The following is a 26,555-nucleotide window of genomic DNA, read 5'->3' as shown; positions in this document are numbered from 1 at the left end:
GATAGTGCTGCTGTAAACATTGGGGTGCATGTGCCCCTTCAAAACAGCATACCTGTATCACTTGGATAAATACCTAGTAGTGCAATTGCTGGGTCATAGGGTAGTTCTGTTTTTAATTTTTTGAGGAACCTCCAGACTTTTCCATGGTGGCTGTACCAGCAGTGCAAAAGAGATCCTCTCTCTCCACATCCTCGGCAACATCTATTGTTGCCTGAGTTGTTAATGTTAGCCATTCTGACAGGTGTAAGGTGGTATCTCATTGTGGTTTTGATTTGTATTTCCTGGATGATGAGTGATATTGAGCATTTTTTCATGTGTCCGTTCGCCATCTGGATGTCATCTTTGGAGAAGTGTCTCTTCATGCCTTTTGCCCATTTCTTCACTGGATTATTTGTTTTTTGGGTGTTGAGTTTGATAAGTTCTTTATAGATTTTTGGATACTAACCCTTTATCTGATATGTTGTTTGCAAGTATCTTTTCCCATTCCATCGGTTGCCTTTTAGTTTTGCTGATTGTTTCCTTTGCTATGCAGAAGCTTTTTATTTTGATGAGGTCCCAATAGTTCATTTTTGCTTTTGTTTCCCTTGCCTCTGGAGACGTGTTGAGTAAGAAGTTGCTGTGGCCAAGATCAAAGAGGTTTTTGCCTGCTTTCTCCTCAAGGATTTTGATGGCTTCCTGTCTTACATTGAGGTCTTTCATCCCTTTTGAGTTTATTTTTGTGTATGGTGTAAGAAAGTGGTCCAGGCTCATTTTTCTACATGTCGCTGTCCAGTTTTCCCAGCACCACTTGCTGAAGAGACTGTCTTTATTCCATTGGATACTCTTTCCCGCTTTGTCAAAGATTAGTTGGCCATATGTTTGTGGGTCCATTTCTGGGTTTTCTATTCTGTTCCATTGATCTGAGTGTCTGTTTTTGTGCCAAATGTTTATTTTTGAGAGAGGAATGACAGAGTGCTAGTGGGGTGGGCACAGGGGACACAGAATCTGAAGCAGGCTCCAGGCTCTGAGCTGTCAGCAAAGAGCCTGATGTGGGGCTTGAACTCACAGACCACGAGATCATGACCTAAGCCAAAGTCAGACCCCTAACTGACTGAGCCACCCAGGCATCCCTACTTATTTTTAAAGGTATGAATATATATTAATTTAATAAAAATTAAAATTAGGATAAGAAGACGGAAGCGCTGAGAAACTAACTGGCAGCTCTGCCTGGGCAGGGCTTGTTGAAAGGTAGGCTTCTATGGACACCTAAGAAAATTGGTTTTAAATAACATACAGTAAAAATTACATCAAATAATAAAGGAAGCCAATTATATTAATATAGTCATCAAAATGTGTACTTCTTTCTTAAGGCATTAAATAACAATGTAGCAGTGAGTCTAATTATTAGAGTTTCAAAGTAATGATGACAGGAAACATTATTTCAAGATAACTGTGACAGCTATAATGTGATATGAAATTATCTGTGATTTCTATTGGTGACAAAGTGACAGGTACTGCTTACAATAAAGTGGTCTCATTGTCCATCTGAGTTTAAGGACATTGTGCTGTAGAGGGTGACTGGGTGACCAGCTGGCTCTTTCCTTAGGGGAAGACCTTGAAATGTTAGTACTCTTTCTCTGCAGTCCTTCTTCAGAGACAAATCTGGTTTCTCTAAGAGGCAATATTTTCTTTCATACATATAACATTTACCACCTTAATCATTTATATTCTTTTATTATTTTTTTCAATGTTTCAAGTTTTTATTTAAATTCTAGTTAGTTAACATGTAGTGTAATATTAGTTTCAGGAATAGAATTTATTGATTCATTAGCCATTTTTATTTTATTTATTTTTTTATGTTTTTAAATGTTTGTTTATTTTTGAGAGAGAGACAATGCACAAGCAGGGGAGGGGAAGAGAAGGAAGGAGACACAGAATCTGAAGCAGGCTCCAGGCTCCAGACAGTCCACAAATGCCCAATGCGGAGCTCGAACTCATGAACTGTGAGATCATGATCTGAGCTGAAGACGCTTAACTGACTGAGCCACCCAGGCACCCCTCATTAACCATTTTTAAATGTACAGTTCAAGAGCACCTGGCTGGCTCACTTGGTGGAGCAGTGCTGACTTGTGATCTCAGGGTTGTGAGTTCAAACCCTACATTGGGGATGCAGCTTATTTAAAAATAAAATCGTAAAAAATAATAATAATAATAATAAATAGCAGCATCTGGGTGGCTCAGTCGGCTAAATGTCAAACTCTTGGTTTCTGCTCAGGTCATAATCTCACGGTTCATGAGTTCGAGCCCCACAATGGGCTCTGTACTGATAGTGTGAGCCTGCTTAGGGTTCTCGTTCTCTCTCTCTCTCTCTCTCTCTCTCTCTCTCTCCCTCTCCCTCTCCCTCTCCCTCTCTCCCTCCCTCCCCCCAAAATAAATAATTTTTTAAAAATAAATGCACACTTCAGTGTTATTAAATACATTCATAGTGTTGTACAGCCATCACCACCATCCATCCCTGTAATGCTTTTTATCTTGCAAAACGTTTCAGTTTTTACCCATTGAAGGATAATAACTCCTTATTCTCCCTTCCCCCTCAAGTCTCGGGCACCCATTATTATACTTTCTGTCTTTATGTTCCGAATACTCTAAGCACCTCATAAAAGTGGAATCACACAGTATTTATCTTTTTTGATTGGTTTGTTTCACTTAGCATTAATGTCCCCAGAGTTCATCCATGTTATAGCATATCTCAGAACATCATTCCTTTTTATGACCGAACAATACTCCATTATGCATATGCCACATTTCGCTTATGCATTCATCCATCAGTAGATATTTGGATTGCTTCCATGTTTCAGTTACTGTGAGTAATGAATTCCGCTGTGAACATGGGTGTCCAAATACCTCAAGTCCTAGCCTTTCAGTTCTTTTGAATATATACCCAAAAGTAGAGTTGCTGGATCATATGGTAATTCTATTTTTAATTTTTCATAGTCACTGTATCATTTTACATTCCCACCAGCAGTGCTCAAGTGTTCAAATTTCTCCACATCCTTGCCAACACTTGCTATTTCCTGTTGTTTTTTTTTTTATCATAGCCATCCTAATGGGTGTGAGGTGGTATCTTATTATAGTTTTGACTTGCATTTCCCTAATGATTAGTGATTTTGAGCATTTCTTTATGTGCTTATTGGCCATTCACCTATCTTCTTTGGAGAAATGTCCATTGAAGTCCTTTGCCCATTTTTTTTTTTTACATTTTTTTAAATGTTTATTTATTATTGAGAGACAGAGAGAAACAGAGAATGAGCATGGGAGGGGCAGAGAGAGGAGGAGACACAGAATCCGAAGCAGGCTCCAGGCTCTGAGCTGTCAGCACAGATCCCGACGCAGGGCTTGAACTCACAAACCTGATATCATAACCTGAGCCAAAACTGAGAGTCAGATGCTTAACTGACTGAGCCACCCAGGGGCCCCTATATATTCTAAGTATTAATTCTTTACCCAGATATATCATTTGCAAGTATTTTATTCCCTTCTGTGGATTCTCTTTTTACTCTATGGATAATGACTTTTAATGCACAAAATTTAAAGTTTTTATGAAGTCCAGTTTGTTTTTTCTTTTGTTACATGTGCCTTTCATGTCAGAGCCAAGAAATCACTGCAAATCCAATTTCCTGAAGCTTTTGTGCTGTTTTTTCTTTTAAGAATTTTTCTGTTGAAAAAAGGTCTTACATTTAGTTCCTTGATCCATTTTGAGTTAATTTTTGCATATGGTATTAGATACCTTTCCATGTGGATATCCAGTTTCCCAGCACCATCTGTTGAAAGGACTGTCCTTTCCCATTTGTCTTGGTACTCTCGTCAAAAATCTTTTGATCTTATATGCAAGCGTTTATATCAAAGCTGTCTATTTTATTCCATTGACTATAGGTCTGTGTTTATGCCAATACCACTGTTTTAATCTCTGTGGCTTTGTAGCAGGTTTTGAAATCAAGAAGTAGGAGTCCTTCCATTTTGTTCTTTTTCAAGATTGTTTTGCATATTTGGGTCCCCTGAATTCCATATGAATTTTAGGATGGGTTTTTCTGTTCCATCTAAAAAACAAACAAAAAAACATAATTGGGATTTTTGAAAGGGACTGTATTGAATCTGTAAATGGTTTTGGATAGTATTGACATTTTAACAACATTGTCTTCAGTCCACCAATAGGGGATGTGTTTTTGTTTATTATGTCTTCTTTGATTTCTTTTAGCAGTGTTTTGTAGTTTCCATTGTACAAGTCTTTCATCTCGTTGGTTACTTATTTATTTTATTCTTTTTGATGCTATTGTAAATGGAATTGTTTTTGTAATTTTTCTTTCATCTTATTCGTTGTTAGCATATAGAAATGCAACTGATTTTTTTTCGCTTTGTATCCTGCTATTTTGCTGATTTATTACTTCTAGTTGTGTATGTGTGTAATCTTTAGGGTTTTTTACATAGAATATCATTCTGTAAGCAGAGATAATTTTACTTCTTCCTTTCCAATGTAGAGGTCTTTTCATTTTCTTGCCTAACTTCTCTGGCTAGAACTTCGAATACTGTTTTTTGTTGGTTTTCAATTTTAGAGAGAGAATGAAAGGGCAAGCAGGAAGTGGGGCAGAGTGGCGGGGCGGTGGGGGGAGAGGGAGAGAGAATCTTAAACAGGCTCCATGCTCAGTGTGGAGCCTGACTCGGAGCTCAATTCCATGACCCTGGGATCAAGACCTGAACTGAAATCAGGAGTCAGACGCTTAACTGACTGAGCGATGCAGGTGCCCCTCCAGTACTGTTGAATAGAAGTGAGCATCCTTGCCTCATCTCTGATCTTAGAGGAAACACTTCCAGTCTTTCATCATTGAGTATGATGTTCACTGTGGGTTTTTCATAGATGGCTTTTATTAGTTAAGGTAGTTTCCTTCTATTCCTAGTTTCTTGAGTTTTTCTTATGGAAAGGTGTTGAATTCTGTCAAGTGCTTTTTCTGCATCAATTGAGATGATCACATAGTTGTTTTTCTTCATTCTGTTGATGCAGCATAGTAGCACATTGATCAGTTTTCATGTTGAATCATCCTTGCATTCTAGGAATAAACCCCACTTGTTCATGATATATAATCCTTTTAACATGCCACTGAATTGTATTTGCTGGTATTTTGTTGAGGTTTTTTTGTGTTGATGTTCATAAGGGATATTGGTCTATAGTTTTCTTGTAATGTCAGTCTGGCTTTGGATTCAGCATAATGAGGCTTCACAGAGTGAGTTAGGAAGTGTTTCCTCCTTTTCTTTGTTGGGAGATTTTGAATACTGATTGAGTACTGATTCAGTCTCCTTACTAGATAAAGATCGACTCAGATTTTCAATTTTTTAGGATTTAGTCTTGGCAGGTTTTACGTTTGTAGGAATTTGTCCATTTCATGTAGGTTATCAAGTGTGTTGGTGTGTGACTGTTCTAGAACTCTTACAATCTTTTTATTTCCATAGATTTGGTAGTAATGCCTGTACTTCCATTTCTGATTTTAGTATTTGAGTCTTTTTCTCTTAGTCCCTCTAGCTAAACTTTGGTCAGTTTTGTTGATCTTTTTGTTCCTTAATTTTTCTCTATTGTTTTTCTATTCTCTCTCCCCTCTAATCTTTGTTTCCTTCTTTCTGTTGGCTTTGGATTTAATTCTTTTCTAGCTCCTTAAGTTGTAAAGTTAGATTGTTGATTTGAGATCTTTCATAAGTTTTTTTTGTTTGTTTTAGTAATACAGATTTTTAAGTTTATTTACTTTTAAGGAAAGAGAGAGAGCCCACGCATGCAAGGGAGGGGCAGAGAGAGAGAGAAAGAGAGAATCCTAAGCAGGCTCTGCACTCTCAGCAGGGAGCGTAATGCGGGGCTCGATCTCACAAACCATGAGATTATGACATGAGCTGAAATCAAGAGTTGGATGCTTAACCGACTGAGCCACCTAGGCACCCCTGCACCTTTGATTCTTAAGAACACTTTCTGTGTTCCAGGGCGCCTCGGTGGCTCAGTCCGTTGAAGTGTCCGACTTCAGCTCAGGTCATGATTTCCTGGTTCGTGAGTTCAAGTCCCACATCTGGCTTGCTGTTGTCAGCATGGAGCCTGCTTCAGATCCTCTGTCCCACTCTCTCTCTGCCCCTCTCCTGCTCGCACTCTTTCTCAAAAATCAAATAAACATAAAAAAAAAAATACCTTCTGTGTTCCAATGGCATAGAGATTTTTTCATGGTTTCAAATTTTGTGTTTTTCATATTTAGGTGTTTAATCCGTCTGCAGCTTATATCTGTGTATTCTATAATTTCATTTTTTTTCATATGGAAAGCCAGTTGTCATAACACCATGATTATCGAAATCATTACTTTTTTCACTGATTAGTGATACTTTTCAGTCACAACCTCTGTGAAATTTTACCTCAACAGGGGTATGTTTCTGGGCTGTATTCTGTTCTGCTATTTTGTCTATTTTTGCGTTAATACAACTGTTAATTGCCATAGCTTTTGAACATTCCTCAGTATCTGGTAGAATGAATCCCTCTTCCTTATTGTGTTTGTTCAGAAATAAAAAATTTACATACCTCTTCATTCTTTCAGTACTAATTTTGGAATGAGTTTATTGAATTCCTTGGAAAAATTTTGCTGGGGCATTGACTAGAAATAGAATTTATAGATGAATTTGGGAAAACTTGATGCCTGTAAAATACTGAGTCTTCTTAGCTATGAATAAAGCTTAATTCTGTTTATTCAGATCTCCCTTTTATATCCTTCTATTCAAGTTTGGTGAATTTCTTCATGAAGGTTTTACATATTTTTCTCAGGTTTCTTTCTTGATACTATCTAGTTTGCGTTTTGATAGTAAAATGAATTCTATTTTGCATATTCTGATTACTTATTTGGAGATCTGTACATTGATCTCATGTGCAGCAACCTTGTATAACTCTGTTCTCTTTAGATTTGCATCATAAATAACATTCACTATAATGACAATTTCATGTCTAATTTTACCGTGCCTCCAGCATCTCTTGTGTAACTGCAGGCATCAGGACACTGGAATAGTAGGAAGACAGCAGCACGCCCCTCCCCTGGTCCTGACATCCATTCAGTGAATATTTACGGGGTACCTACCATATACAAGGCACTCTTCTAGCTTCTGGGGAGAAAGAAGTGAACAAAACAAAGCCCCTGCCCTCGTGGAGCTTACATTCTCATGGAGAGAGACAGAAAATAACCAAATAGATAACGGCTCATGAGTTCAAGCCCTGCGTCAGGCTCTGTGCGGACAGCTCAGAGCCTGGAACCTGCTTCGGATCCTGTGTCTCCGTCTCTTTCTGCCCCTCTCCTGCTCATGCTTGGTCTCTCAAAAATAAACATTAAAAAAAAAAAAAAGGGTGGGAGAATTCGAAGGATGTAACCATAACTTAGGTAAGATGAGATGATGGTTGCCATAGAGTGCTTCTGAGGAAGGGGGCAGATTCTGGATACAATTGGAAGGTAGAGCAGGATTTCCTGACAGATTGGGTATGGAATAGGAGTGAAACAAGTCAAAACCGGTTCAGGATCTGGGTGACGAAAAGGATGGAGTTGGGCTAGGGAAGACCGGTGCAAATATCTGGAGTCAGGAGTTCCATCTCGAGCATGTTGAATGCGACGCACATTACCAGCTATCAGAGTGAGATGTCAAGCAGGCAGCAGGATGCAGGAGCTGGAAAGGCCGGTCCTGAAGATTACACTGGGAGTCTGCAGCATATAGGCTCAGATCAGAAAAGGGGTAGAGACACGAACACTCTGAATGGTGGGAAGGGAGTGACCAGTAAGTTGGGAGAGAAGGCGACTGGAACCCAACTGAGTGGTTTTCAAGAAGAGAGACTCTGTTGTGTCACATGCTGATGAGCATAGCAGATCAGATCTAGATATGTAAGGTTTTTAAATTTTTTTTTAAGTTTATTTGTGAGAGACAGAGACAGCATGAATGGGGGAGAGGCAAAGAGAGGGGGAGACACAGAATCCAAAGGAGGCTCCAGGCTCTGAGCTGTCAACACAAAGCCCTATGCAGGGCTCAAACCCACAAACCATGAGATCATGACCCACGGTGAAGTTGGATGCTTAACCGACTGAGCCACCCAGGTGCCCCTAGAAACGTAAGGTTGCTGGAGGCCTTGAAGAAGGGACCTGTTCTGGTGGAAGGGGGTGGGGGGGGGGGGGGGTGAGGGGCAGCCTGACTAGAGAGGGATTAAGAGGAAACAGTAGTAACTGGAGACAGCAAGTAGAGACAAATAAAGTATTGATGACTTTTTCTGTACAAGAAACAGAAACAGAGGGATATAGGGTCAAGAGAGGGTTGGGGGGGTGGTTTTTCCTTTGTTTTTAAATGGAGTGATGTAAGCCTGTTTATATGTTGTTGAGAATGACCTTGCAGGAAAGAGGAAATACATTATGCAGGAGAGAAAGGGGACAACCGTTGGGGTGATATTCTTAGGGAGGTGAGAAAGAACTGAATCAGTGCCCAAGTGGAGAATAGCTAGTTCTAGGGAGGGTTTAAGGGGAGCTGTCACAGGGGAAACTGAGCTTAGAATTGTGATATTCCTGATGAAGGGTTAGTGATCCACTCTCTTTCTAGGTGTATAGCGCGTTTTGCCTTAAGGTCTTCTGTATTGTATTGCTATACAGCTTTCCTTTGGTTAGGGCCTGTCTGGTGTAACACCTCTTTCCATGCTTTTACTTCAACCTTTCTTTCACTGATCTTACAATCATAATCATGTCTCCTATAATCAGCATATGTCTGGATTTTGAGTTTTGTTGTTTGTTAATTTCAGAAGTAGAAAATGTAGTCCATTTACAATGGGATTTCTATATGATTGGGTTATTCCTATCATGTTATATTGTGGATTTGTTCTACTTTTTTGAGGTTTCTTTTTATTTCTCTCTTCTCTTGCCTTCTTTTGGATTAACACACCCCTCTCCTGCTTCTCTTTCCTAGCATTTAGGCTGTATTAATTGGTATTAGGTTTGCTTACAGAACATTTAAAAAGAAAAACAAAATGGTTTGAACAAGACTATTTATATCGCTCGAGTTCAAGAATGTCTGAGATAGTAGGGGTGCCTGGGTGGCTCAGTCAGTTAAGCTGCCGACTCCATTTTGGCTCAGGTCATGATCTCAGGGTTCATGAGATCAAGCCCCTGCATGGGGCTCTACACTGACAGCATGGAGCCTGCTTGGGATTCTCTCTCTCCTATCTTCGGCTCAGGCCATAATCTTGGGTTCCATGAGTTCGGACCCCGCATCAGACTCTGTGCTGACAACATTCTGGATCTCTCTCTCTCTCTCTCTCTCTCTGCCCCTCCCCCACTCGTACTGTCTCTCTCTCAAAAATAAACATTAAAAAATTATACAATTCAGTAGTTTTTAGTATATTCACAGATGTGTACAACCATCACTGATACCTAATTTTAGAGCATTTCATCACGCCAAAAAGAAACCTTGTACCCATTTAGCCATCATTCCTTCCCCCCGCCCCTCCCCACCCCAGACCTAGACAAACACTAATCTGCTTTCTTCTCTATGCCTATTCTAGACATTTCATATAAATGGAATCACACAAATTATATGTGGTCTTTGGTGTCTGGCTTCTTTCATTTTGCATATTTTTGAGGTTTATCCATGTTGTAATATGAATTAGTATTTTGTTCCTTTTTTAAAAATGTTTATTTTTGAAAAAGAGAGCACGAGCAGGGGAGGGGCAAAGAGGGAGGGAGACAGAATATGAAGCAGGCTCCTTGTTGTCTGCACAAAGCCCAACTCAAGGCTCAAACCCACAAACTGTGAGATCATGACCCGAGCCAAAGTTGGATGCTCGACCGAGTGCCCCAGGCACCCCGGTATTTTGTTCCTTTTAATTGCGGAGTAAAATTCCATTCTATGGCTATATTTTTCTTACCATTTGTCAGTTTTCTGTACGTTTTGGCTGTTCGGTATTCTTTGAAACTCAAAAGTTTAATTTTAGTGAAGTCCAGTTACTTTTTTTCTTTGGTTGGTTGTGATTTTGGTGTTAGGTCTAAGAAACCATTGCCTAGGGGCACCTGGGTGGCTCAGTCTGTTAAACATCCAACTCTTGGTTTTGGCTCAGGTCATGATCTCACGGTTTGTGAGTTTGATTTGTGAGTTCAAGACCCATGTTGGTGCAGAGTTTGCTTGGGATTCTATCCCTTCCTCTCTCTCTCTCTACCCCTCCCCAGCTTGTGTGTTCTCTCTCTCCCTCTCTCTCTCTCTCTCCCCCCTGCCCCCTCAAATAAATAAACTTAAAAAAAAAAAAAGAAAGAAAGAAACCATTACCCAATCCAGGGTCATGAAGATTTACTTCTATTTCCTTGTAAGAGTTTTATAGTTTTAGCCATTACATTTATGTCTGTGCGTTAAGTTGTTTTTTTTTTTATGAAATTTATTGACAAATTGGTTTCCATACAACACCCAGTGCTCATCCCAAAAGGTGCCCTCCTCAATACCCATCACCCACCCTCTCCTCCCTCCCACCCCCCATCAACCCTCAGTTTGTTCTCAGTTTTTAACAGTCTCTTATGCTTTGGCTCTCTCCCATTCTAACCTCTTTTTTTTTTCCCTTCCCCTCCCCCATGGGTTCCTGTTAAGTTTCTCAGGATCCACATAAGAGTGAAACCATATGGTATCTGTCTTTCTCTGTATGGCTTATTTCACTTAGCATCACACTCTCCAGTTCCATCCACGTTGCTACAAAAGGCCATATTTCATTTTTTCTCATTGCCACGTAGTATTCCATTGTGTATATAAACCACAATTTCTTTATCCATTCATCAGTTGATGAACATTTAGGCTCTTTCCATAATTTGGCTATTGTTGAGAGTGCTGCTATGAACATTGGGGTACAAGTGGCCCTATGCATCAGTACTCCTGTATCCCTTGGATAAATTTCTAGCAGTGCTATTGCTGGGTCATAGGGTAGGTCTATTTTTAATTTTCTGAGGAACCTCCACACTGCTTTCCAGAGCGGCTGCACCAATTTGCATTCCCACCAACAGTGCAAGAGGGTTCCCGTTTCTCCACATCCTCTCCAGCATCTATAGTCTCCTGATTTGTTCATTTTGGCCACTCTGACTGGCGTGAGGTGATACCTGAGTGTGGTTTTGATTTGTATTTCCCTGATAAGGAGCGACGCTGAACATCTTTTCATGTGCCTGTTGGCCATCCGGATGTCTTCTTTAGAGAAGTGTCTATTCATGTTTTCTGCCCATTTCTTCACTGGGTTATTTGTTTTTCGGGTGTGGAGTTTGGTGAGCTCTTTATAGATTTTGGATACTAGCCCTTTGTCCGATATGTCATTTGCGAATATCTTTTCCCATTCCGTTGGTTGCCTTTTAGTTTTGTTGGTTGTTTCCTTTGCTGTGCAGAAGCTTTTTATCTTCATAAGGTCCCAGTAATTCACTTTTGCTTTTAATTCCCTTGCCTTTGGGGATGTGTCGAGTAAGAGATTGCTACGGCTGAGGTCAGAGAGGTCTTTTCCTGCTTTCTCCTCTAAGGTTTTGATGGTTTCCTGTCTCACATTTAGGTCCTTTATCCATTTTGAGTTTATTTTTGTGAATGGTGTGAGAAAGTGATCTAGTTTCAACCTTCTGCATGTTGCTGTCCAGTTCTCCCAGCACCATTTGTTAAAGAGGCTGTCTTTTTTCCATTGGATGTTCTTTCCTGCTTTGTCAAAGATGAGTTGGCCATACGTTTGTGGGTCTAGTTCTGGGGTTTCTATTCTATTCCATTGGTCTATGTGTCTGTTTTTGTGCCATGTGCGTTAAGTTTTGAGTATAGTGTGAGGTGTATGGATTTACTTTCAATCTTTGACATCTGGATATTCAGTTGTCCTAGTACCATTTGTTAGACTGTTCTTTCCTCATTGAATGGTTCTTGCCACCCTTGTCAAAAATCAACTGACCATAAAGGTAAGAATTTATACCCAAATTCTCACTTCTGTCCCATTGCACTGATGCACATGTGTATACTTATGCCAGTACCACACTGTCATGATTACTATAGCTGTGAAATAAGTTTTGAAATTGAGAAGTGTGAGTCTTCCAACTTTGTTATTCAAATAAAAATACAAATAAAAGAAGTTTATGGCCCACTCTCAGGTTCTCACCAATGGAAGTTCTTTCAACGTATGCACTTTGATCTTGCATTTCCATGAATTTTAGGGTCAGCTTGTCAATTTCTGAAAAAAAAGCAGCTAGGATTTTATTTTGATAGGAATTGTGTTAAATCTGCAATTCAATTTGGGGAGTATTGCCATCTTAATATTAAGTCCTCCCATCCACGAACATGGGATATCTTATCATTTACTTAGGTTTTTAAAACTTCTTTCCATAATATTTTGTAGGTGTCAGTATACAAATCTTAAATATCTCTTGTTAAACATATTCCTTTTATTCTTTTGACACTATTGTATTGTTTTCTTAACTTTTCAGATTGTTTATCTTATTAATGTATACAAATACAATAGATTTTTTTATATTGATCTTGTATGCTACAACCTTACTAAATGTTGGGGGGAATTCCTTAGGATTTCTTATATACAGGATAATTTCATCTGAAAATAGGGATAGTTTTATTTCTTTCCAATCTGGTTTCTTTTATTTTTGTTTATGGCCTAATGGCCCTGGCTTCAATATAAAGTTGAATACAAATGGCAAGAGTGGGGCACCCTTGTTTTTGTCTCATTCCTGATCTTAGTGTGAAATTATTCAGTCTTATACTATTAAGTATGAAGTAAGCTATGGATTATTAGGAACAGTTTTGATCATGTCTCTTGGTATACATAAACAAGAGTTCTCTAGGATATATACTGGATGTACCCGTATGCCAAGTATACCAAGTACCCTTGGTTCATAGCGTACACATGTGTTCAGATTTACAAGAAATGCTAAATTATATTCCAAAGTGATTATACCAATTTATTATTTCCTCAGCACTGTGTTGAAGTACCCAGTGCTCTACATCTTTGCTTACATTTAGTATATGAGGTTATTTTCAGTCTACAAATATCAATCAAATAGTGGTTATAATTTGCATTGCATTGGTTACTAATGGCATTGAGCATCTTTTCACATATTAATCATTCATGGTGTCTTCCTCTATGAAATTCCTGCTCACATTTTTTTCCCTGTTTTCCTATTAAGTTGTCTTTTTCTTACTGCCTCATAGGTGATCTTTATGTATCTGGATTCTGGAACTTTTGTCAGTTTTATATTTGGTAAATATCTTCTCCCAGTTTGTGACCTGTCTTTTCACTTTCTTTATGGTATCTTCTAAGTAAACAGATATTAATTTTAATGTAAATTTGTTACTCTTTTCTTTTATGGTTTGTGCTTTTTGGTATCTTAAGAAATCCATTCTTCCCCAAAAGTCAAAAAAACATTTTACTGTTTTCTTGGGGTGCCCAGCTGGCTCAGTCGGTGGAGCATGCAACTCTTGATCTCAGGAGTTCAAGCCCCATGTTGGGTATAGAGATTGCTTAAATAAACACTTTGAATGAATGAATGAATGAATGAATGAATGAATGAAGTTGTTAAATTTATTTGAGGGGAGGGGAGGGGCAGAAAGAGGAGGAGAGAGAGAATCTGAAGCAGGCTGTATGCTCAGCACAGAGCCTGACTTGGGGCTCAATCTCACAACCATGAGATCATGACCTGAGCCAATAATCAAAAGTCAAACACTTAACTGACTGGCCACCCAGCTGCCCCAATACACACACACACACACACACACACACACACGTGTGTATATGTGTGTGTGTGTGTATTTTTTTAAGTAATCGTTACACCAAACGTGGGGCTTGTACTCACAACCCCGAGATCAAGAGTCACATGCTCCACTGACTAAGCCAGCCAGGCAACCCAAAAAAGATATTTTACTGTTTTCTTGTAACAGTTTTTCCTGTCCCCATTTAAGTCCTTGAGCCCTTGGAATGGATTTGTCTGCTTGGAGTGAGATAAGACTCTATGTTAATTTTTTGTTCGGATAATATATTAAAATGTTTGTCCAGGGGCACCTGGGTGGCTCAGTTGGTTAAGCAACCAACTCTTCATTTTGGCTCAGGACATGATCTTATGGTTTGAAAGCCCTGAGTAGGGAGGACTCCATGCTGACAGCAAAGCCTGCTTTGGATTCTCTCTCTCCTCTCCCTCTCTCTCCCTCTCCCTCTCCCTCTCTCTGCCTCTCCTCACTGCCCACACACACACTCTCTCTCTCTCTCAAAATAAAGAAACGCTTTTTAAAAATAAAATAAATAAAATGTCCTTATCCTGTTAATATGCAGTACAGCTCTGACAAACTTCAGGTTTCCCATATGTGTTGATCTGTTTCTGAGCTTTCTATTCTATTATTTCTAGGCCCAAATCATACTTTCTTCATTGTTGTAACTGTACAAGGAATCTTGATCACTGGAAGGAAAAGCTCCCATTCTTCAAGAGTGTGTTGGCTAATCTAGGCTCTCTGCTCTCCCATATAAATTTTAGAATCAGCTTTTCAAATTCCAGGTTGAGATTTTGATTGCAATTACATTAAATATGTAGATCAATTTGGGGGAAAATTGACATCTTTATGAAGTCTTTGCTATCCAAGAACATGATTATGTGTCTCCATTTATATAGGTCTTCTTTAATGTTTTCAGTTAGATTTTGTATTTCCTACATAAGATTTGTTAGATTAGTATTTTCATTTTGCAGGGACATAAGCTGTATTTTTTATTGTTAATGAAATGCTCTTGACCTTTATAGTGATCTTTTATCTAGAAACCTTGTTATGTTTTTATTATTTTAAATAAGGAATTCCTTTTTCAGGGGCTCTTGACTGGCTCCATCTATTACAGCATGCAGCTCTTGATCTCTCAGGGTGTTGAGTTCAAGCCCCATGTTGGGCGTGGAGCCTACTCAAAGAAAACAAAAAAAGGAATTGCTTTTTCACATTGTACCATTGAGTATGATGTTTACCATAGGTTTGCTGTAAATACTCTTTTTCTGGTTTAAGAAATTTGTTGAATTTAATGGAATTTTTTTGCTGTATCTTTTATTTCTAAAGTTTTATTTTGAGAGAGAGTAAGCACAAGTAGGGGAGTGGCAGAGAAAGAGGGAGAGAGAGAGAGAGACAGAGACAGAGAGAGAATCCCAAGCAGGCTCTGTGCTGTCAGCACACAGCCCAACATGGGGTTCAAACTTGTGAACTGTGAGATCACAACTTTAGCAGAAATCAAGAGCCGGACACTTAACCGGCTGAGCCACCCAGGTGCCTCTGCTATATTTAGATGATCATATCTAAATAAACTTTCTTAATTTAGTAATGTGGTAAATTTTATAGAATTTTTCTCCTTTCTTGACTTTTTTTGGATTAACTAAGTAGTTCCGCTTTTCTTATGTTAGTTTATTATTCTTTTAGTTCTCTAAAGATTACAACCTGCATCCTTGACTTTGTAAAGACTACTCTTAATTAGTACTTTTACCACTTCACAGATGATACAAGGACCTTAGAACACTTTTATTCCCTTCCTGACTTATGTAATATTGCTGTGAAGTATAATAGTTCTATATATAGTCTGACTGCTGCAAGACTTTGTTTCTGTTTTATACAATCAACATTACGATGAATATTTATTTAGCAGACCCTTTCACTCCTTTATTTCTTTGCTTCTGCTTAGGAGGGTCATTTTCCTTCCTAAAGAACTAAAGCAAAAGCCCAGAGAACTCTGCTCAGTATTTATTTTAATGCAATATTTATCTTAAAATGTATCGTCCCCCTTTTTTTGAATAGTATTTTTGCTAAGAATTGTAGGTTGGTATTGATCTTCTTTCAGTACTTTTTGTCTCTGATTTTATTGTGGTTCCCGGCCTTTCTATTAGTCATCTATCAGTCTTCCTGCTACTCCTTTGAAGAATCCTTTGTTTTCTCCTGTCTGCCTTTAAGATTTTCTCCTTATGTTGGGAGTTTTATCAGTTTTACTGTGACACCTAGGTGTGGTTTTCTTTGTGGTCTGTCCAGCTTGGTATTTATAGGGTTTCTTGACTCTTCGGCTTTCAAAACTTGCATTGGTTTCGGAAAAGTCTTGACCATTATTTCCTCAAATTTCTGTTTCGTTTTATTTCTTCTGTCCTGTGAGTGCCAGTTACACATCCATTAGACTGCCATGTTTTAGGTTTCTTCATTCTCTTTTCCGTATTTTCCATTTTCCTCCTCAGGGCCTCAGTCTGGATACTTCCTGCTGGATTATAGTTTAGCTGTAATGAATCTATTAAACCCACCTATTTGCAGTCCTAATTTCAGTTAATGTATTTCTTAATTCTAGAATTTCCATTTGATTCTTTGTGATAGGTTCTGGTTCTCTGCCAAAGTTCTTCATCTTGTCACATATTTCCTTAGACACAGTTATTGAAAAGCCCTTGTCCAATAACTCCAGTATGTACATCCCCTGGAGGTCTTTTTCTTTTTTCTGTTTTCTCTTTTGGTATGCATTTGGTCCTTTCTCTGCTATGGGGTGGTAATTTTTATTCAGTGCCAGAAACTGTATATGAAAACAACTTGGCTCAGGATGATTTTTTGTTCTTCCAGAAAGGATTTACTTTTGCTTCTTGAAGGCAGAGTAGGGCCAAACCAACTTAACCCAGTTGAACTGTTTCAGAGCTAGGTGTTTTGAGACAGTCTATTTCTACTTATCCCCATTCTAGTGTGCACTCTCCAGGGAATCCCAGAGAGAGCCTGTGGTATGTTCAAGCCACTCCTTCTTGGCAAACCCTGAACTCCAGTTTTTGTCTCTCTTACACCTTAAGATTGCTGGAAGCATTGTGTACTAGCTTCATGCACCTTCCTTGACCTCAGGTCTTGTCTGCCTTGGTAGTTCTGAATTCCAACTTTGATCTTCCTATCCTCATGAAACTGCTTCAGGCTCTGCTCAGCTTCTCAGACTCATAACCTCCACTTTCTGCTTGGCTTCTTGGCTTCTTAGCTTCTCAGCTTCGTGCTGCTTATAAATTGCGAGATGCCTTAGGGTGCAAGCAGTATTTTGATACCAGAGTTGCCTGAATATTGTTTCCCTTCTCACTGGGGGCGATCTTAACCTCTCGGATTATGGTTGCTTTGGTAATTTTTTAAAGCCTTGAGATTTTCTGGGTTTTGTTTTTTGTATTTTACGTCGTTTTTTTCACTTGTTCTTGGTGGGAGGGTTCAGTTTGTCTGCTACTAACTGGTTTTTCATGGCCAGAATCACAAGTCATTAGAGTTTTCTAATGTTGGGTCAGTCTGTATTACCGGAATAAACTAAGCTGAATAATGATATATTATCATTTTAGTACATTGTTGGACTTGATTTGTTAATATCTGACTTAATAATTTTGCCTTTGTTCATGAAAAGTTGGCTGGTCATTTTCCTTTCTATGCTTGCCCTGTTTTAGTGCAAAGGTTATTTAGCTTCATAAAATAAGTTTTAGATATTTGTCTATTCATATGCTTTGTTTAAGAATAAAATTATCTTTTATTTCATTGTTTTGTAGAACTTTTTAAAAATATTTTTTCCAGGGGCCCCTGGCTGGGTCAGTTGGTAAAGTGTGCAACTCTTGATCTTGGGCTTGTGAGTTCAAGCCTCATGTTGGGGTTTAGAGATTACTTAAAAATAAAATCTTTTTAAAAAATATGTATCTTTTCTATTAGGTTATATTATATAGTTCTTTTTCCATTCCTGATCTTCTTATTTGTACCTATCTCCTTTTTATTTTGATCAATCTGGCAGGGTTTGCTCATTTTATTAAGCCTTTATTATATGTTAGCTTATTATTTTATTAAATTTCTCCTCTCTTTGGGTTCATTGTATTATTGCTTCATTAATGTCTTAAATTGGATATTTAACTCATTTTTTTTCCCAGTCCTTTTAAAAAATCTGTTTTGAAGCCTACGGATTTCCATTTAAGTACTACGTTAGCCATATCTAACAAGTTAGGATATGTAATATTCCAACTTCCACTGCGATTTCTTTGACCAGTGGGTTACTTAGACATTTATGTTTTGTTTTTTAAGTAAACTCAGTGCTCATTGTGGGACTTGAACTCACAACCTCAACATCAAGGGTCACATGGTCCACCAACTGAGTCAGCCAGGTGTCCCTATTTTATTTGTTTTGAGAGAGAGAGAGAGAGGGAGGGAAGCAAGCAGGGGAGGTGCAGAGAGGGAGAGAGAGGATCCCAGGCAAGCTCCACACCAGTCAGTGCAGAGATCATGACCTGAGCCGAAACCGAGTCGAACGCTCAAATAACTGGGCCACCCACATGCCCCTTTTTGTTTGTCTTTAAACATGAGGTTTATATATGAGAACTTCATTCCTTTTTATGGCTAATATTCCATTGTACAAATATACCATAGTATCCATTCATCTACTTGGGTTCCTTCCACCTCTGACTACTGTGAATAATGCTGTGTGAATACTGGCATACAGGTATCTGTTTGAGGCTGTTTTCAGTTCTTTGGGGTACATACCTACGAGTGGGATTTTTTAGTTATATGGTAATTCGATGTTTAACTTTCTGAGAAACAGCCAGACCACAGCAGCTGCGCTGGTTCACATTCCCACCAGCAATGCACAAGGGTTCCAGTCTCCCCACATCTTTGCCAACATTTGTTTTTTCGGGGTTTTGGTTTTTTGTTTTATAATCGTGGTATCTTACGGTTTTGGTTTGCAGTTCCCTAATAACTGATGATGTTGAGGATGCTACTGACCATTTGTGTATCTTTGGAGAAAGATACACTGTCTATTCAAGGCCTTGCTCCTTTTTAATTGGATTACTTTTTTGTTGAGTTGTAGGAGTTCTTTATGTTGTCTGGATATTAGCCCTTTGTTAGATATGTAATTTGCAAGTAATTTGCCCATTCTTTGGGTTGTCATCACACTTTCTTCATGGCATCCTTTGATGCATAAAAGTTTTTAGTTTTAGTGAAGCCAAATTTATCTTTTGTTGCCTGTGCTTTTGGTGTCTTAAACTACTTCCCAATCCAAGGTCATGAAGATATGCTGTTTTTATCTAAGAGTTTTATAGTTTAGCTCTTAGATTCATTCTTAAGGGTCCAACTTCATTCTTTTGCTTGTGGATAGTTCTCCCAGCACTCTGTGGAAGAGACTGTTCTTTCCCATCCACACTCATTCTGGAATGACAGAATTTCTGCACCCAGAGAAACTCAGTCAATAATTTTCCATTGTTATAGTCAAGAAATTTGCTGTTTAATTCATTTCTTTAGCAGAAAGATTCCTTTGGCTGCTTCCCACCCCCCCTCCTCCACCGTGTCTTCCATTTTACTATAAATGTGAATTTGCTTGGGATTCATTTGGCTTCCTGACTCTGTCAGGTGTCAGTAGCCATTTCTGGAAAATCCTAAATTACAATCTCTTTGAATGTGTCTTCTCTTCCATTCCGTCTGCTCCCTTCTGGCAGAGCTAACAGATGTACCCTGTGGCCCTCATTCTTTTCCATGGCTCTTAGTCACTTTGTAAATAGTCTCTTCTTTTTCATATTTAGTTGCTTCTTTTATTTCTTAGAAAATGAGGTACCCAAGTGCAGTCTTATGGTTGGGAATTCTCCGGAGAATCTTTCCCTTTTATTCCTACTCTACTGTAGACCAAACGTCTCTACCTCCTGCCTTGAGTGGGAGGTCGGAGTGGCTCAGTTTATTCCCAGCAGCTTAGCTATTCATTTAAAAAGACATCTTGTTTTGTCATCAAGCAGTTTGAGTGTTTCGCACCAGGAGCCTTTGGCTCCTGTTCCCTCTCCTAATCCTGACTGGCTGGCAGCAGGGTTTATTCTTTGTGCTGCTTCCCAAGTGGTCCTTGTTTCTGTGATGGCCTGATTTTTCTCTTGCACTAGTCCAGACCTCAGGTTTTATCTCCTTCCATTGTCTTATATCTCTTTTCAGAGCACCTCCATCCCTGCCTTCAGCTACCGGTTTACATATCCATGGATAAATGTCAAGCTTTTCGTTTTCTAGCAAGAACTTTCTGGTGAATGTTCCTGTGCCATTTGCTGTTCCTATATCTGTTCAGCTCCTTTTAAATTACTGCTTTCCTAATGAGGCAAAATTCTTCCATAATGAGCTCCTGTAAGTAGATCACCGTGGGAGAGGGACCACACCAGCAGGAGCTCTGAAGGCACAGGGATGGGTGCCATCTTCAGCCTTGTCTTCTCCCCCGGCAGTGACCGGACTGCTTACAGTGCAGAGCCCCCCACACCCCTTGGTGCTGGACCAGGTTCGGGAAAGCTCTTGCCGCAGTCCATACCCCCTTTTTAAATTTCAAATAAGAGATTACTGGCTTCTCAAAACTGCCATCTTTACCTAGACTTGCAATCCTTACAGTCTTCCTCCTGGGGCTACTATCACAGGTGGGGCAGGCGGCCTACTTCACACCCAGTGCTGCAGAGTTCTGTCAGAGGAACGCTGGATTTCCATTTGCTCCTTACTCTGTTTTGCATTGCAGTGATTCTGCGGGGGTTGGGAAGTAGTGCTCTCTTTAGGCCACAGCTTTATTTTTTTTACTTTTTTTTTTTTTTAAAGTTTATTTTCAGAGACAGAGTGAGTAGGGGAGGGAGGGGAAAGAATCCCAAGCAGGCTCTGCACTGTCAGTAGAGAGCACTGTCAGTTGCGAGGCTCAAACTCACGAACCTGAGCTGAAATCATGAGTCAGACGCTCAACCAACTGAGCCATCCAGGCTCCCCTGTGCCACAACTTTAAAACTAGAAGTCACACTAAAAGACCAATCTTATATTCCTGGGCTGAACACTTCCTGGTTAACTCTCCTGTTAAGATTCTATTTGCTTATATTTTATTCAAGACTTTTACCTTTATGTTCAGAACAAAAGCAGTCTATTTTTGGCATGTCCTGTCTGTTCTTAGGGCTCCTGAAATTAGCGGTGTCATTTCCTGTGTTTATTTACTCTCTGGAACAGTCTGAATATATAACACCAGGATTATCTGTTCCTTGAAGGTTTTGTAAAATGACACCTGTAAAACTACATAGTTTAGCTTGGTTCGTTTTTCTGGGAAGACTTTTAACTTATTACACCAAAGCTGTTTTTAAAAAACTGAATAAGATTTTCTGTTTCTTGATTCTGTGATAATTCATGTTTTCCTGGAAATTTTTTCCATTTAAACTCAGTTTTCAAATGTATTGCCATAAAATATCCTTAGGAACTAGGGGATGGGGTTCGCTTTATCTGTATTGCTTGCATTTTTTTGCCATGAGAGCTTCATGTGTGAATAAAATGAAGACCAGATGGCATTCACCAAATGATGACTGATATCCTAAGGTGGTGGGGAGGGGAATCAGAGCAACAACCCTGATCCTGCCTTCTACCCCAGCAACCCCTGTGCTCTGCTCAGTCTTTCTCCACCTTCTCTTCCTCAGTTTTAGGGAAAGTCCTCAGTGCTGTGGGCAGTGCCCAGCTACTGATGTCCCAGAAATTCCAGCAGTTCCGGGGCCTCTGTGAGCAAAACCTGGTGAGTGTGGTTCTTCCTCTTCCACTGCAGGGCTGCCAGCCACCGGCTGCCCGCCAGCTGTCCAGCTGGATTAGCCCCCTCTCCTCCTCCACCCCCAAGCCTCTGACCTCCTCCCTAATATGGAGAAGGTGCTGGGGACAAGTGTCCGTGCCCAGCACAAGGGAAGGGCCAGGGATGGTCCTTCCAAATTTCTACTACTTCTTGAAATAGAAAAGTGAACCCTCTGTGAAAAGAGCCACATGAAACTTAAAAATCTCTTAGCATTGATTTATTTATATTAAACATCCTCTAAGAAGATGGGTAAGAACTAAAGACATACCACCACGAGGCTTGGTGGTTTGCTTTTTCTTTCAGTCTTATCTCTCAGGAGGGTAGCTTTTCCTGTGGAAGTGTCTCCAGACGGCCAGGGGTGGTGTGCTCCTAGGGCTGGAGGACAGTGGCGAGTGTTTGTCTCCGGACCTGCAAGGGTTTGGGGCTTACTTGGCTGGGGCAATCACCATGAGGAATATGTCCCCAGAGAACCCCACGGATTCTGTAATCATACCCACCTGGCAGTGATCCTGACTTCTCCCTGCCTCACTGTAAGACCAGGGCCAGGAACTTCTTCTTTTGCAGAACAGTTTTCTGCCTGGCATACATTGGGAACACGGAGGCCTCAGTCCCCTGTATGTGCCGGGCCTGCTCTCATGATGGGACTCTTTCTCTCAAAGATCTGCACCATCAGATCTGGCAGTGAGCAGGAAATGGCTTCCTTCCCTCATATAGATACTGACCCTGAGAACAGCAGAGCACGACTAGACCTCAAGAGACCCTAACCAGGGCTGGCAGGGGTGGGGTAGTTGGGGTGGGGTGCAGGACAGGCCTCTGCCTCGTTTGCCCCACTGATCCCCATCTCCCCCACAGAACCCTGAAGCCAACCCGCGTCCAACAGCCCAGGACCTGGCAGGGTTCTGGGACCTGCTACAGCTGTCCATCGAGGACATCAGCATGAAGTTTGATGAACTCTACCACCTCAAGGCCAACAGCTGGCAGCTGGTGGAAACCCCCGAGAAGAGGAAGGTGAGCATGGAGCAGTGCGGAGGGGAAGTCCAGGGACAAATTCCTGGTCGGCAATAACGCTGCCCACATCGGTCAGTGCTGCTTGGCTCCCTTCTCCGTGTGTCGTCTTTGAGCTGGGGGCTCACGTCCATCAGTGCGCGGGGTCCATGCTTGGCTCTCGTCCAGCATGCCGCTCGCTCTGTGTAGTGGAAGCTGCCCCCTGAAGCATGCCATCCCACCCTGCATGTTAAGAAATGGGGCTCCTAAGAGACACGTGCCACAGCCCAGAGCGCTAGCATAGATGTGGCTGTTGGAACTTTGGAGGCAGAAAAACAGTCCTCCTGGGGCCAGCCTCTTCCCGGAGGCACAGGCTTCCTTCTGTAAAACTGTGGCACCCCGTGACCCCTGTGGTTATTGGACTGTGGCCCTTGTGAGTTCTGATCCCTAGAAAAGCATGTGAAATGTGGCCTGGGAGTCAGAGGCTCTAAACTTAAAGCCCATCTCCAGCCATGTGACTCAGGCTGTCAATGGTTCAGTGCAAGGGTGGGAACAGGTGATCTCTCCATCCCTTCCTGCCAGAACTGTAGGATTCTAAGCTTGCTTTCTGCTCCTATGCCTTGTGCTATTCCCACTATCATCGCTTCTTGTGGCTTTCTGATTCCAAATGTGTGTTGCTTGTGCCCGATGTGGGGAGGCTGGGGTGGAGACTCCAACTGCCGGCAATATAGCGGGTGGTAGCGCCACACAAAAGGTGCACCTTTATTTTATTTTTCTTCCCTCCTCACTGTCTCACTAAAGGAAGAGAAGAAACCACCCCCTCCAGTCCCAAAGAAGCCAGCTAAATCCAAGCCGGCAGTGAGCCGCGACAAGGCCTCCGATGCCGGGGACAAGCAGCGTCAGGAGGCCCGCAAGAGACTCCTGGCGGCCAAGCGGGCGGCTTCTGTGCGGCAGAACTCAGCCACAGAGAGTGCGGACAGCATCGAGATTTACGTCCCTGAGGCCCAGACCCGACTCTGAGACCAGGAAGCGGGAAGCAAACAATTTTAAGTCATTAAAAAAACAAAAACAAAAAACAAACTAAATGTGAATGGAACACAATTTTCTCAACCTTTAGGATGGTTATTCTGTCCAGAGACCCTGAGCCAACTTTCAAATTGACACATACAAGGGCTCACGATTTGGCTTTTTTGGGTCCCTTCCAGCTTTAGGTTTATGAAGACTTCATACAAAAGAAAGTCAACAAAAATACGAAACTATAAAACGTTTTTCCCCCTCTTGCTGGCCGCGGTGGACTAGGTAGACGGACCTCGGCAACTCCCGGCCCAGCCTCCGGACTGCGGTCTTTTTACTTGTTCTATCTAACGGGGACTCGCACTAGCTTGTTTACAAGACGAGGACAGTCCGAGGACAGCCTGGGGCCCCTGCCATGTCCTTCCTTCTCCTCCAGCCACCCTGCTCTGACCTTGCAGTTTTCATTCTTACGTTTTTCTCTTTTCCCTTCAGAGCCCACACAGGGGTCACCGTCCTAGCTGTCGGCTTGCTGGTTCTCAGCCCTGTTTGTGGTTGAGAGCCCAGAGGACAGAGGTGGATATGCACCCCTGCCCAAGTGCTCACACACACTCACGTGCACACGCAGGTACAGGCTCCCCACAGCAGAAGCAGCCAGCCCCAGGCAAGGGGACGGGGGTCCTCGCCTCTCCGAGAAGGGGAGGAGGGTTGAAGTCTTTGGGGAAAAAATGAGATAAAAGCCACAGTTATCACACTCCAGACTCCCGCCTTTTTCTTCTCACCAACCCCCTCTTCCTTCAGTAAAATGTTTGATTCAGAGTGACTTGCAGGGGACGCTCGAGAGAGGAACCCCATTTTCCAGGGGCTGTCTGTCCCTGGCCAAGCCTGTGTACAGTACCTGAGGGGCGGGCGGCTGCGTCTGTACGTATGTGTACATATGCACATAGACCTTAGAGTGTATATTTAACAAACGCCCCTCTGCTCACCCATGCCCACCAGCGCCGCCGCTGGCTCTCGGGGCACCTGGCAGGAGGCGGGTGTGTGAATAGCATATATTTTTACATGTACTATATCTAGGTGTGTGTACAAGTGTGTGTAAAAATATATACCTTGTGTGTAAGCGGCCTTTTTTTGGTCTCCCACCTGCCCCCTGCCGTGGGCCCATCTGCCCAGCCTCTTGAGTTTTCTGGGGTTTTGTTTTTTGTTTTTTTGTTTTTTTTACCCCAATATTCCTTCTCTCTCCCTGCCCCCCAGCCCCACTCCCAGGGTGTCATGAGCCCTGAGCTGCAATGGCCCGGGCCTGCAGGGTTGGGGGCAGGCAGGGCGAGGGGGAGGCCCAGCCCTCAGCGAGCTCAGTGCACGAGGAGGGCTGCTCTCTACCATGGAGACAGAGCTGGCATTAGAGACGTCCTCGTGTCTGGCACTTGCTGTAGGGGCCCCGGGTGAACTGAGGGCCTGCTCTGGGGCCCCATTCCAGCTTGGCCGCCGTCTGTGACCTTGGGCAAGTCACTTGACCTCTGTGTGCCTCAACTTCCTCCTCTGTAAAATGGGGACAGTCCCTGCCCCTCCCTACCTCACAGGCATGTTGTGAGAATAAATGAGGTAACGTGTACCAAGGGCTCATGGTGTTCTTGCAGCGGGATGGGCCAGGTTGGGGTGAGGTGGGTGAAGTGGACTCCCGAAGAGACTGAGCCAGGCCCCCTTCCACATGGCAACTCTCAGAGACAGGCGGACCTGAGCGTAAACCGTAATTCCAACTCTAGCACAACCCAGGTCATGGCCCTGGGCAAGAGAACAGCTCTCCATTCCCTCACCTGAAAAATGCACAGCATCTACTTTAACCTGCTTCCTGTAAGAAACAAGTACTTTAACTCATAGTTTCTACGTGAGAGCCACGATAGGCTGCCCTCACCCACAACACAGTCCCAGCTCGGCTCGCACAGCTCCCAGGACGGGGTGCGTGGCACCCCCAGCCGCTACCTCCCCCTGACAGTTAAAGGCACTGATCGCACTTCCTGAGCACCTGCTCTCCCAGGCCAGGGCCTGGCAGTCACAGAATTCATGCTCTAGTTGGGGAGAGAGAGACACTGAACAAATCCCTTGTGAGTTCAAGTCTCCAACAGGTGGCAGAAAAGCAAGGCCAGGAGGCTGTGGGAAGCTGTGACAGCACCACCAAACTGTCTGGGCAAGAGCACTCTGATAGAGCCCAGGAGGACAGTGGCTATTCACTTGCTTTGGGGGATGTCGAACCTGGGGAAAGTGCCTTCTGGGCAGAAGAATGTTCAGCACCAACGCCCAGTGGTAAGAACATGCCTTTTAGGAAGTTCTTGGGCCAAGCTGAGCTTCAGACACCTAGCCTCCTCACTTGGCCCCACCCAGCTAAGAGGCAGTGACCCCTGGCTCTGGATGCACAGAACTGCCTTCCCAGGAGCTTTGTTCAAGCTGCCTCTGTGGGGCCTCTCCAGAACTCATCCCACCCTGTGGGCCAGACCCCTGCACTCAGAGCAGCATGCCCTCATCTCTGGATCCTGTTAGTGGTGGCTGAGCACCTGCTGACTGTGGGTGGCTCTCATGACGTCCTGGGGCTGGAGCCTCCCTGGCCCTACACTGTTCTGAGACCCAGCTGGGGGGTGACTAGAAGGGTAAGTGAAGAGGTTTCAGGTTGCCCTGGGCACTGAGTCAGACATTCAGAGGTGAGCGAACACAAGAGGTGGCCAGGCTGGACTTGAGGGCCACTGTCCAGCTAGCAGCCCAGCTCTACTCCTGACAGGCCTGAGAGGACGAGCATGGACCTTTACCCTCAGGGCCTGAGTGTTTCTGCTACAGCAGGGGAGAGGCCTTAAGGGTTGGATCAGGGTCTCTGGCAGGGATCCTGGACTCCCTATAGCAGAGCACAACGAGAGGGAAGCACCTGGGGTGCAGAATCTGGGCCTCCACTCCCAGCCCTGCTGTCACCACAGTGGGGGAACCCCCA

The 26,555-nt window shown here is 42.2% G+C and overlaps 1 protein-coding gene across 7 annotated transcripts in view; it reads left to right on the top strand.

The window, feature by feature from the left end:
• The window catches only part of DLGAP4 (DLG associated protein 4), an 86,835-nt gene extending 61,642 nt beyond the window's left edge, over positions 1-25,193 (top strand). For all 7 annotated transcript variants that reach the window (XM_047851719.1, XM_047851712.1, XM_047851717.1 and 4 more), the window contains 3 exons: positions 21,444-21,535; positions 22,439-22,594; positions 23,372-25,193. In XM_047851719.1, the coding sequence (XP_047707675.1) occupies positions 21,444-21,535; positions 22,439-22,594; positions 23,372-23,590 (467 nt within the window). In that variant the 3' untranslated portion in view covers positions 23,591-25,193. The remainder of the gene's footprint in view (positions 1-21,443; positions 21,536-22,438; positions 22,595-23,371) is intronic.
• Positions 25,194-26,555: the final 1,362 nt, after the last annotated feature.

This window comes from Prionailurus viverrinus, chromosome A3, assembly GCF_022837055.1.
Source record: "Prionailurus viverrinus isolate Anna chromosome A3, UM_Priviv_1.0, whole genome shotgun sequence".
NCBI classification, from domain to species: domain Eukaryota; kingdom Metazoa; phylum Chordata; class Mammalia; order Carnivora; family Felidae; genus Prionailurus; species Prionailurus viverrinus.
Note: the sequence above shows the minus strand (reverse complement) of the source record. Positions and strands in the feature narration are given on the sequence as shown.